Here is a 12,788-nt window from a genome sequence, read left to right on the forward strand (position 1 = left end):
TTACATCAACAAACTGTCCTAACATGTTTCCCTTCCACTTTCACAGATCCATACCTCCAAATTCATTACCACAGGGTCAGGAATATTCTGATCTCTCTTTCATGGACACTTCATGTTGAAAAGACAGTGAATATTTAGTTTGTTGAAACCCAGCTGAGAACAGAGAGACTTCTGAAGAAGTGAAAAGAGTCAATAACTTCTAGTTTAATTCAAATCTTTATTTTTACTTCCCCTTTAAAACATGGTGTTTTGACAACACAATGATCAAATATACTATATTACCACAAAGTAAACTTCCTCAGCTATATTTTTAAAACTCAAAATACAAAGACGATATTCATTGTTACCTCCTTTTCGTTTACAGAAAGCTGGTCAGTTTTAGTAGTCCTCCAACTAATGCAGGATAATGCAATAAGGTGGCAAATGTCTGTACAGATAGAGGTTTCAGAGAAGTTTCATGTTAGTAAAGCAGCAAGAAATATGTTCAATTTGGATTTCTGGGTTGTACAGATATGACATCCAGAGGCCCAGAAATCTTTAGCATTTTCTTTTCACCCTGTAGTTAATGATAGAGGTTATTTTACAGTTTGAACAATCTTCATTCGTTGACAGCACATGGTTAATTGCGAACCAATTCACAGTAAGTTCACATGGCATCATTGCCTTTCGTAACCATGTGCACTGTAGACTATTGGACCATATTAAAGAGAGCTTGTTGAATGAACGAAATGAATAGATGGCACAATAAAGAGAAACACATAGCAGTCAAGGGTTACGATTCAAATCACAAAGTAGCATGTGAAGTCACAAGTGGAGATTCACGAGACTGCAACTCTAAGTCATCCTCTGGCAAATGGACTGTCAGGGTACATGCTCGAATACCTCCAAGTGGTTCAGGCACATCGAAAACTTTCTTCCACTCATCCTTTTCAGGATCATACTTCTGGACAATTTCTACCATACAGCGATTGTTCCACGAGTAGCCCCCAATGACGTAAATGTTATTGTTAAAAACTGTTACACCAACATCACTCTGTCCACGTAGCATTGGAGCAATGTGAGTCCATTGATCTGCAACTGGGCTATAGTACTCACAGGACAATACATCGTCATAGTCATTTACCCCTTGGAAATGGTTCCCACCAATAACATAAAGCCGATCTTCAATTGAGCACATACAATGTAGCCCACGGACCGTAGACATGTCTGATTTTCGGGACCAGCAGTTAGTTTTGGGATCATAGCACTGTAGTTCTTTCTGAAATGTATCATGAGTAATTCCACCTACAGGTATACATCAATAGAGGTTATAAGTTGTTAGAATGAGAAGACAAATGTTAGTATGACAAGATTATCTGTTATATTTGCAGATTCCTTAATTTTTTTTCAATCTTCTTGGAAAATCCAATTCTTCCAATTGACTAAATAGTGATATACTTTTAGATGATTTGCATATGGGTTGAGCTTCTTGGATTACCATTGTCCTCATATAACAACAGGAAATATATACCATCAGGTTCATCCTGTTGCAATGTTTGATTGATTTATTGTAAATGATAAATTTTATTCCAGATATGCACCTCAAGTGTTATAACCTTCAGGGCTGCAAACAAAATGCTGGGGAAGTGTCTTTCGGCTGTTTTTCAGCCAGCAGAGCCACAATGTGTCAAGTAACTCATTCTGTGCTATAAATGTGATTTAATTTGGATTTAAGAATCATCCTTCATACATTTCAAATACAGATATTCAAACATCTCTGATGTACAGAAAATGTGGAATTTATCCACTGAAAATAATGTGTTCCTCTTATTACAGTGCTTCCCAATCTTGGTGAGACAATACAAAAGCATGAATTCTAACTCATTAAATTTCTGTTGAATTATTGACCAAACCAAAATTGGAAAAAAGGAAATAAATGCATGATTTGATTATTAAAATGATGGAAAATGGAGACTTGAATTCATTTGGCATTTTTCACAACCAACAAATGTCTCAAAGCGCTTTCCAATTTATCAAGTATTTTTTGAAGCTAATTTACACTTTGTGAAACCCCACAAGCATAACCTCTTTGGGGATATTGACAGAGGGAATAAATAATTAGCCAAAACAGCAGGGAAAACATAATTGACTTTTAGTGCCATGGGATTTTTTGCCAAGTAAGGAGATGTTTAAAATCTTATCAAATTCAACACCTCCAACAGTGCAACACTCCCCTCTGCATTGCATCCACATGTTAACCTTGAATATTTGTTTGCACAGGTCTGAGAGAGGGATTTAAATCTGGAACTTTGTGATTCAGAGGTGAGAGTGCTGCCAACTGAGCTGGCATTCAAGTATTCTCTTCTCTGCATTAACATCAATACAGAATTAATCATCTTGATGTTTTGATAGAAAAGAATAATTATTTTCTCCTAAGCAAAATAATGTTGTTGCAAACAATTTGTTATGTTGCAAAATATCAGAGTGATGTTAGTTTTTTTTTAATCTACCTGATATGTACATGTATCCACCGTAAACTGTTCCAGCATGTCCATAGTGAGGCTCATTCATTCGAGTGGCATAACTCCATTCATTGGTAGCTGGGTTGTACCGTTCAACTGTTGCTGTTAAAATACAACAATAATAGACAGTTTTAACATTTGTATTCCTCACAACTGATGCCTTAACTGTTGATTAACAAAAGAAGTAGCTTATTTAAGAAGTTATAATAGAGAGCAGCAATCATTCACAAACAAAACACGCAGCACTGTGTCCTTCAGATTCTTTCCCAGTAGGACAATATTGGGAATATCAACTAAGCAAATACCAATTATAATGTCAGCATCAACAAAATAACCACCGATGGGTAAATTGAATAGATTTGAATAGAATAGATTTTCACTGCCTGCCGATGTCATTGAACCAAAAATTGGATTGTGCTTTGCGTGGTATTCGTACTTCTTTTGCAGCCTATTGATTGCACAATTTTGTTACATGTTGTTCAATATGCATGTGTGAGGAGAAAGTGAAGACTGCAGATGCTGGAGATCAGAGCTGAAAAATGTGTTGCTGGAAAAGCGCAGCAGGTCAGGCAGCATCCAAGGAGCAGCTGAAAAATGTGTTGCTGGAAAAGCACAGCAGTTCAGTGCTGAAGAAGGGCTTATGCCCGAAACGTCGATTCTCCTGCTCCTTGGATGCTGCCTGACCTGCTGTGTTTTTCCAGCAACACATTTTTCAGCAGCGATACGCATGTGTACCTGGAATGTCACATCATACACTACTGCATGGCCCCAAAGTAACAAAATATCGCTCCACATTCAGTATCACCTCGTGTATCTATGTAAAATAATGTTATTATTTCAAACTTCTGAGAGTGACAAGTTGATAACTGCATGTGTCTATCTATGCTTAGTATCCAAACAATTTAAAAGGATTTAGTGTTGAATTTGGTTGAGAAAATTCAACCTCAACTAGTATCAGAAAAAGAGAAAAAAATCTGAGTGAGTCATGTGTGTCAAAATGCCCACAGGAAGGTACGCACAGCTCCAGCCCGTGTTAAGTTGGGAAGCCAATGATATCATTGGGATATGTGGGAAATGGAAATAAAAATGCAGAGTAACATTCACTCAGCGAAGAAAGTCATCAGCGAAGAAGTGGTCAACTGCACCCTTTTGTAGGCAGGAGAGACAAGTTCACATCTTTTTATGAGCTAGGAAATAAGTAAAGCTGACAGTGAAAATTCATACAGATGTTTTGAGAACATCAGTGCACCGGGTATAGATAAGGTGAATAGCAAAGGTCTTTTCCCTAGAGTAGGGCAGTTCACAACGAGACGGCATATTTTTAAGGTGAGAAGAAAGATTTAAAAAGGGACCTGAGGAGCAACTGTTTCACACTGAGGATGCTTTGTATGTGGAATGGACTGTAGATGCATATACACTTACAACATTTTAGACATTTGGATAGATACATGAATAGGATAGGTTTATAGGGATATAGGCCAAATGCAGGAGAATGGGACTGGTCAGCAAGGATGAGTTGGACCAAACATTTCCATGCTGTATGATTCTGACCCTCCAGCCATTATCAAAAAGTTGGATCTACAGGTATGAATTTCCTGAGCCTGAGGCAAGAACTGGGTGAGACCACTGAGAATTACTTAATGATTAAGAAACATGAACTGCAAATATGAATTAAAAAAAGGATGTTGCTAGAGTTGGAGGACTTGAGCTATAGGGAGAGGTTGAATAGGCTGGGGCTGTTTTCCCTGTAGCATCGGAGGCTGAGGAGTGACCTTATAGAGGTTTACAAAATTATGAGGGGCATGGATAGGATAAATAGACACAGTCTTTTCCCTGGGGTGGGGGAGTCCAGAACTAGATTTAGGGCAAGAGGGGAAAGATATAAAAGAGACCTGACGGACATTCTTTTCTCACAGAGGGTGTTGTGTGTATGGAATGAGTTGCCAGGGGAAGTGGTGGAGGCTAGCACGATTGCAACATTTAAGAGGCATCTGGATGGGTGTATGAATAGGAAGGGTTTAGAGGGATAGGGGCAGGTGGGATGAGATTGGTTTGGGATATCTGGCATGGATGGGTTGGACCAAAGGATCTGTTTCTATGCTAAACATAGTAACAGGATAGGTCAGAGTCAGCATGGATTTATGAAGGGGAAATCATGCTTGACTAATCTTCTGGATTTTTTTGAGGATGTAACTCTGAAGATGGACGAGGGAGATCCTGTAGACGTAATGTACCTGGACTTGCAGAAAGCTTTTGATAAAGTCCCACATAGGAGGTTAGTGAGCAAAATTAGGGTGCATGGTACTGGGGGCAAAGTACTAACTTGGATTGAAAGTTGGTTGGCTTATAGGAAATAAAGAGTAGTGATAAACAGCTCCATTTCGGAATGGCAGGCAGTGTGACCAGTGGGGTACCGCAGGGACCAGTACTGGGACCGTAGCTTTTTACAATATATGTTAATGATGTAGAAGATGGTATTAGTAATAACATTAGCAAATTTGCTGATGATATTAAGCTGGGTGGCAGGGTGAAATGTGAGGAGGATGTTAGGAGATTGCAGGGTGACCTGGACAAGTTAGGTGAGTGGTCAGATGCATGGCAGATGCGGTTTAATGTGGATAAATGTATGGTTATCCACTTTGGTGGCAAGAACAGGAGGGGAGATTACTACCTAAATGGAATCAATTTAGATAAAGGGGCAGTACAGAGAGATCTGGGTGTTCTTGTACACCAGTCAATGAAGGTAAGCATGCAGGTACAGCAGGTAGTGAAGAAGGCTAATAGCATGCTGGCCTTCATAACAAGAGGGATTGAGTATAGAAGCAAAGAGCTTCTTCTGCAGCTGTACAGGTCCCTGGTGAGACCACACCTGTGTGCAGTTCTGGTCTCCAAATTTGAGGAAAGACTGGCTATTGAGGGAGTGTAGCGTAGGATCACAAGGTCAATTCCTGGAATGGCGGGATTACCTTATGCCGAAAGACTGGAGTGACTGGGCTTGTATACCATTGAGTTTAGAAGACTGAAAGGGGATCTGATTGAGACATATAAGATTATTAAAGGATTGGACACTCTGGAGGCAGGAAACATGTTTCCGCTGATGGGTGAGTGCCGAACCAGAGGACACAGCTTAAAAATATGGGGTAGACCATTTAGGACAGAGGTGAGGAGAAACTTCTTCACCCAGAGAATGGTGGCTGTGTGGAATGCTCTGCCCCAGAGGGCAGTGGAGGCCCAGTCTCTGGATTCATTTAAGAAAGAGTTGGATAGAGCTCTCAAGGAGAGTGGAATCAAGGGTTATGGAGATAAGGCAGGAACAGGATACTGATTAAGGATGATCAGCCATGATCATATTGAATGGTGGTGCAGGCTCAAAGGGCAGAATGGCCCACTCCTATTGTCTATTGTCTACGGTCTATCTCTATGACAATGACTTTATAACTGAATGAAAGGCTGGTAGACTAAACCATACAGGGCTCTGCACACCCTAATATACAAACAGTTCTAATTGGAAAGGACAAGCTCACAATATAGTGTGCTTTAGAGACTGCCAGACCCCAAGAAGTCATGAGTAGACAGATGAAAATGCTGACTACTTAATGGCTATTCTGCAGATGATTCATTTGAGAAAGTTGATGTGAAACAGCAACAAAATAAAAGACATCAAATGGGAGAGAAAAATATACAAAAGCTATAGATGACTGTATGAATTCACAGGCAAGAACTCTCCCATGTAGGGTTCAAATTGCAGTGCTTGTAGAAAGTCCAGTGTTTTGATCATTGACGTAGAGACCATTAACGTTTAAAGAGCAATTCAACACACAGTGATTAACTGACAAAAATTATGCCACATGATTTCCTGTTTTGAAACAATCATACATGTTACCGTACATAAAATAATAAGCAAAGCATTCACTATTAACATAATACTATAGTTTGTCAAAAATCACTTGTTCTTTATTCTTTCATGGGATTTAGATGTTGCTCACAAGGTCAGTATTTGCTGCCAATTTCTAATAGTCCTTGAGGGGGTGTGCCATTTCAGAGGACAATTAAGAATTGACCACATTATTTTAGATCTGGAGTCACATGGAAATTTCTTTCTCTAAGCAACATTAGTGAATGAGGTGGGTTTTTACAACTATTGGTGGTAGTTTCATGGCACCATTTCTGAACCTAGCTTTATTCCAGATTGACGAATGGATTTTAAATGCCACCAGCCGTTATGCTCAGATTGTTATCCATGTCTCCAGGGCATTAGCCTTGGCCTCTGGGTTACCAATCCCCTGATATTACCACTATGCCACCATCTTCTCTTTCACTTCCTACATCCGCCTGACAGTTAAACATTATAAGACATACATCATTCCATTCTCCTTCTTGATCCACACCAAGTATTCCAGAGCACTCTGGAATTGACTTTGATTTCTCCTCAGCATACCAGCTATTTCATGGGAATCTTTCCATTAGCTTTTTGCTACGTAGCTTTCCAATGGTTGTCTAAAGTCTCTTAACCGTGGGCTTCTCAGGTCAAACATAGACCTCATTTCATTTACGCTTAATGATTTAAAAATCAGGAACAACATTATTCTGAATCTTCTAGCTCCTTGTCCTGGCTTTACAACTCCTTTACACTTCTGGGCAGATTGTATCTCTGCTGGTTCTCAAGCTGAACTATTGTTGTCCTTTTGAGAGTTACTCTAAGCTTTTTTTAGCTACAAGCGAGAGAAATTCAGCATAATTTTCCCTCAGTTCATTCATTCCTTAATTCTTTTGCTCACTTTATCCTCATGACTCAGAGATTAGGAGACATTGTGGATCTTAAAATATGGAAACTGAAACCCAATTCTGGGTTTCATGGTAGAATAAGAGTGAAGGTGAGTATAGATTCCAAGCTCACAACTTCTACTCCCACATGGTTGGTTCCATTGCTAAGACAGGAATCTTAGCTGTTCCTAATTTTTAGGAGTTAGGTCAGCTTTGAAAAATGTCATGGTTCACAGCCCCTCACAAGTATTGCAAACTATGGTCTGGACAAGGGAACTTTCTAAAAGGTTTTATACTTGTCCTCATGCCAACCTCTATCTCCATATTCATTCCAGGGCCCCTCATACAGTCAGTGCCTATCTATGCAAGTCCACATCCCCATAATCCCTTATATTCTCTATATCCTCCATATACTCTCCATGCTGCTTAATACTGTCCATGCTTACCTATGATTCATCCATAACCATTCATCCCGACAGTAAAAATGTATGAAAAAATTTAAAAATACCCATTCATAATTTCATTTAAAAGCTGCTTTCACTACAGCCTTACACAATCTTGAAGCAACCAGGAATATATAATAGCAGTAGTAGAAACTGCAAGCACTTGTCACCTCGATAAATACACCAACCAGTTTAAGAAAGAAAGCTGTCCAGTAAGTACTTTATTTTCTCTTGGCTGCAGCTGTTTCAACAAACTAATGGATGTATGAGCTCTCAGCCAAGAAAGTCAAATAGGTGTTTGACTTCTTTGCTCTGGAAATTACATGAATATTTTAAACTGTTATTGGAGTAACTGTAGAATTCATGTTCTTACTGAAAGCTCAAAGATGGGTTATCCACTGTTAAATTTTCTCATTCCTAACCCTAATATTATTAAATAAATATAGATTAGTCTTTAAAGGATAACTACTACAGCTCTGTCTCCCAGTTCCTGAATGAAGTGTTCCAATCATATTCAAACTAAATTCCACAATTAAAAGTTATATTCTTTAGCGTATGTAGTACAAAATCAGAAATTTCTGGTATCAATCATTGGCAAAATATATGCAAAAGAAAGAAAAATGATAGTAAAGTGGGTGCCAGGGGCAGAGGAACAGGGTGAATAAGAAGGAAAAGTAAAGCAAACCACTGATACTCTGGGAAATGTGTTGAAGAGCAGAATAAACATAGGAGCCATCAAAGTGCATGAAATATCTGGATGGGTCAGTTCTCAGAGAGAAAATAAATGTCACAACTATTCAGATTAAGTAAAATATGAGAAATCAATCTACAACTGTAAATTTGAAGCTGAAACTTGATATGGGTGTAAACATAGGAGGTATAGTTAGTAAGTTTGCAGATGATACCAAAATTGGAGGTGTAGTGGACAGCGAAGAAGGTTACCTCAGATTACAACAGGATCTTGATCAGGTGGGCCAATGGGATGAGGATTAGCAGATAGAGTTTAATTTAGATAAATGCGAGGCGCTGCATTTTGGAAAAGCAAATCAAAGCAGGACCAATGCAATTAATAGTAAAGTCCTGGAGAGTGTTGTTGAACAAAGAGACCTTGGAGTATAGGTTCATAGTTCCTTGAAAGTAGAGTCGTAGGAAGATAGGATAGTGAAGAAGGTGTTTAGTATACTTGCCTTTATTGGTCAGAGCATTGAGTATAGGAGTTGGAAGGTTATGTTGCAGCTATACAGGACATTGGTTAAGCCACTTTTGGAATACTGCATGAAAGTCTGATCTCCTTCCTATCAGAAGGATGTTGTGAAACTTGAAAGGGTTAAGATTAGATTAGATTAGATTACTTACAGTTGGAAACAGGCCCTTCGGCCCAACAAGTCCACACCGACCCGCCGAAGCGCAACCCACCCATACCCCTACATTTACCTCTTACCTAATACTACGGGCAATTTAGCATGGCCAATTCACCTGACCCGCACATCTTTGGACTGTGGGAGGAAACCGGAGCACCTGGAGGAAACCCATGCAGACATGGGGAGAACGTGCAAACTCCACACAGTCAATCGTCTGAGGTGGGAATTGAACCTGGGTCTCTGGTGCTGTGAGGCAGCAGTGCTAACCACTGTGCCACCATGCCGCCCATGTAAGAAAAGATTTACAAGGACATTGCCAGGGTTGGAGGATTTGAGCTACAGGAAGAGGCTGAATAGGTTGGAGCTGTTTTCCCTGGAGCATCGGAAGTTGAGGGGTGACCTTATAGAGGTTTATAAAATCATGAGGGGCATGGATAGGATGAATAGACAAGGTCTTTTCCTGGGGTTGGGGAGTCCAGAACTAGAGGGCATAAGTTTATGGTGAGAGGGGAAATATATAAAAGGGACCTAAGAGGCAACTTTTTCACACGGGGGGGGGGGTGTTGCATGTACGGTATGAGCTGCCAGAGGAAGTGGTGAATGCTGATACAGTTACAGCATTTAAAAGGCATCTGGATGGGTATATGAATAGGAAGGGTTGAGAGGGATATGGGCCAAGTGCTGCCAAATGTGACGGGATGAGGTTAGGATATCTGGTCGGCATCAATGAGTTGGACCAAAGGGTCTGTTACCATGCTGTTCACCTCTATGACACTATGAGATGTGTTATGGACCAGACCAGACACACTCAAAATGTATTTAAAACTTTTTCTTATTTTAAAGGTAAGTCCCCTGGGCTGGATGGGATTTATCCGAGGATTCTCTGGGAAGCTAGGGAGGAGATAACAGAGCCTTTGGCTTTGATATTTGAGTTGTCATTGTCTACAGGTTTGGTGCCAGAGGACTGCAAATGTTGTGCCCTTCTTCAAGAATGGCAGTAGAGATGACCCAGGTAATTATAGACCAGTGAGCCTTACTTCTGTTGTAGGAAAGGTTTTGGGAAAGAGTATAAGAGATAACATTTATAATAATCTCGCAAGCAACAATTTGATTTCAGATAGTCAACATGGTTTCGTCAAGGGCAGGTTGTGTCTCACAAACCTCATTGAGTTTTTTGAGAAGGTGATCAAACATGTGGATGAGGGTTGATGTGATATACATCGATTTCAATAAAGCCTTTAATAAGGTTCCACATGGTAGGCTGTTGGAGGAAATGCAGAGGCATGGGATTGAGGGTGATTTAGCAGTTTGAATTGGAAATTGGCTTTCTGAAAGAAGGCAGCAAGTGGTGGTTGATGGAAAATATTCAGTCTGGAATCCAGTTACTAGTGGTGTGCCACAAGGTTCTGTTTTGGGACCAATGCTGTTTATCATTTTTATAAATGACTTAGACAGAGGCATAGGTGGATGGATTAGTACATTTGCAGATGACACTAAAGTCGGTGGAGTAGTGCACAGTGTGGAGGAATGTTACAGGTTGCAGGGGGACTTGGATAAACTGCAGAATTGGGCTAACAGGTGGCAAATGGAGTTCAGTGCAGCTAAATGTGAGGTGATAAACTTTGGGAAGCATAGCAGGAAGGCAGAGTACTGGATCAATGAAAAGATTGTTGGTAGTGTGGATGTGCAGAGGGATCTTAGAGTCCATGTACATAGATCCCTAAAAGTTGCCACCCAGGTGGATAGTGCTGTTAAGAAGGCATATGGTGTGTTAGGTTTCATTCATAGAGGGATTGAGTTCCGGAGCCGCAATATCATGCTGCAACTATACAAAACACTGGTGCGGCCACATTTGGAATACTGTGTACAGTTCTGGTCCCCATATTTTGGGAAGGATGTGGAAGCATTGGAAAAGGTGCAGAGGAGATTTACCAGGATGTTGCCTCGTCTGGAGGGAAGGTCTTATGAGGAAAAGCTGAGAGACTTGAACCTGTTCTTATTGCGAAGAAGAAGGCTAAGAGGGGATTTGATAGAGACATGATCGAAGGATTAGATAGGGTAGACAGTGAAAGTCTTTTTCCTAGGATGATGATGTCAGTGTGTACAAGGGGGCATAACTACAAATTGAGGGGTGATCGATTTAAGATTTATGTCAGAGGCAGATTCTTTATGCAGAGTGTGGGAAGGGCATGGAATGCCCTACCTGCTAATGTAGTCAACTCAGCTCCTGGTTCTGAGGAAACTTCATCCCACCCAACCTTTAAAAAGAAACCCAAACCTTCACAAGCTGTTTACTTTATTGGCTTTGAGCAGTTCGGCCCCTCTTTCTCAATGTTTCATCTTAAAATAAAAACCAGCACAAAATACACCTCTTAAAGCCATAATAAGAGCTCAGAATAACAATTAGTCCACTCAAGCAACACCAGAAAATCGTTCCTGAAAATTTGAAAGATGATGGTTTCTTGAAGACAGATGCTCTATAATTGAGCAAAGTCACACTAATGGCCTATAGAGAACTGATATTTAATAAAAAGGAACAACTCAAATCAAGGGGATACACAAGGGAAAAGGTGGTAGCAGGAAACTCACAATAAATAGTTCTGTAATATAGAACAATTGCAACGTGGCTGCAGTTGATCCTAGTCAATTATAAGGCAATGAAGACAGATCCGAGATTTGAAAGTAGTCCATTTGAAAGTGTCCTCCTACTGGAAGTATGGATCTGATCTCAAAGTATCCAATATACTTTGACAGATGGTTGAATGCTTTGAAGATTTTGTGTATCACATCACCATTGCTTCAGACAAGAAACCAGTGATAAAATGCCAAACCTCTTGTTCACCCTTTGAGGTGAAGATGACCATGTTAATCATCTTGAGATGTTTGCTAGGGTTCAAGGTGGTACATGCTTAACTGCACCCTAAGAATTCTTCTACAAATAAGACTGGACATAACAAATGACTGTGGCTTGCCATTGCTCTCCTCATGCTCATGTTTGCTCTCAACTACTGATGTGGATTTTCTTTCAAAGGTGTAGCAATGCTGGGCAGGTTCTCCCAGAACTCAAAGTCAATGTCAAAACTAAGTAAAGCCGTCAGGGTATCCTTATACAGTTTGTTTTGATTACCATGACAGCATGAGCTCCCAATAAAAGATTTCTAAGGGTAGTGAATGTCTGGCATTCTGGCCAGCTATACGGAGAGGCTGAATAAGGCTGCGGCTATTTTCCCCTGAGTGTGACACTCTGATGGGTGACTTCATTGAGGTTTATAAAATCATGAGGGCATGGATAGGATAAATAGACAAGGTCTTTTTTCCAAGAGTAGGGTAGCCCAGAATTAGAGGGCATAGGTTTACAGTGAGAGTGGAAGGATTTCAAAGGAGCCTAAGGGGCAACGTTTTCATGCAAAAGATAGTGCGTGTACGGAATGAGCTGCCAGAGGAAGTGATGGAGGCTAGTACAATTGCAACATTTAAAAAGCATCTGGATGGGTGTATGAATAGGAAGGGTTTAGCGGGATATGGGCCAAGTGCTAGCAAATGGGACTAGATTAGTTTAGGATATCTGGTTGGTATGAATGAATTTGACTGAAGGGTCTGTTTCTAAATTGTATAGCTCTAAGACTCTATGACTCTACAACTCTACCTGAGCACCCTAATTCGGTTGGTCTGTCTCAATGTGACATGGAAGGAGCAGGTAAATGGTGACGAATACGGTG

The 12,788-nt window shown here is 40.2% G+C and overlaps 1 protein-coding gene across 9 annotated transcripts in view; it reads right to left on the reverse strand.

Moving 5' to 3' along the window:
- Positions 1 to 239: 239 nt before the first annotated feature.
- The window catches only part of si:rp71-68n21.9 (kelch-like protein 13), an 82,760-nt gene continuing 70,211 nt past the window's right edge, over positions 240 to 12,788 (reverse strand). For 8 of the 9 annotated variants that reach the window (XM_060833086.1, XM_060833085.1, XM_060833090.1 and 5 more), the window contains 2 exons: positions 2,490 to 2,603; positions 241 to 1,284 (listed from right to left, as the gene is read on the reverse strand). In XM_060833086.1, coding sequence (XP_060689069.1) covers positions 785 to 1,284; positions 2,490 to 2,603 — 614 coding nt within the window. In that variant the 3' untranslated portion in view covers positions 241 to 784. Of the gene's footprint in view, positions 1,285 to 2,489; positions 2,604 to 12,788 lie in introns of all 9 variants that reach the window. The other variant, XM_060833084.1, reaches the window with a different exon arrangement.

The sequence above is a fragment of the Hemiscyllium ocellatum genome, chromosome 12 (genome assembly GCF_020745735.1).
Source record: "Hemiscyllium ocellatum isolate sHemOce1 chromosome 12, sHemOce1.pat.X.cur, whole genome shotgun sequence".
Classification (NCBI taxonomy): Eukaryota; Metazoa; Chordata; class Chondrichthyes; order Orectolobiformes; family Hemiscylliidae; genus Hemiscyllium; species Hemiscyllium ocellatum.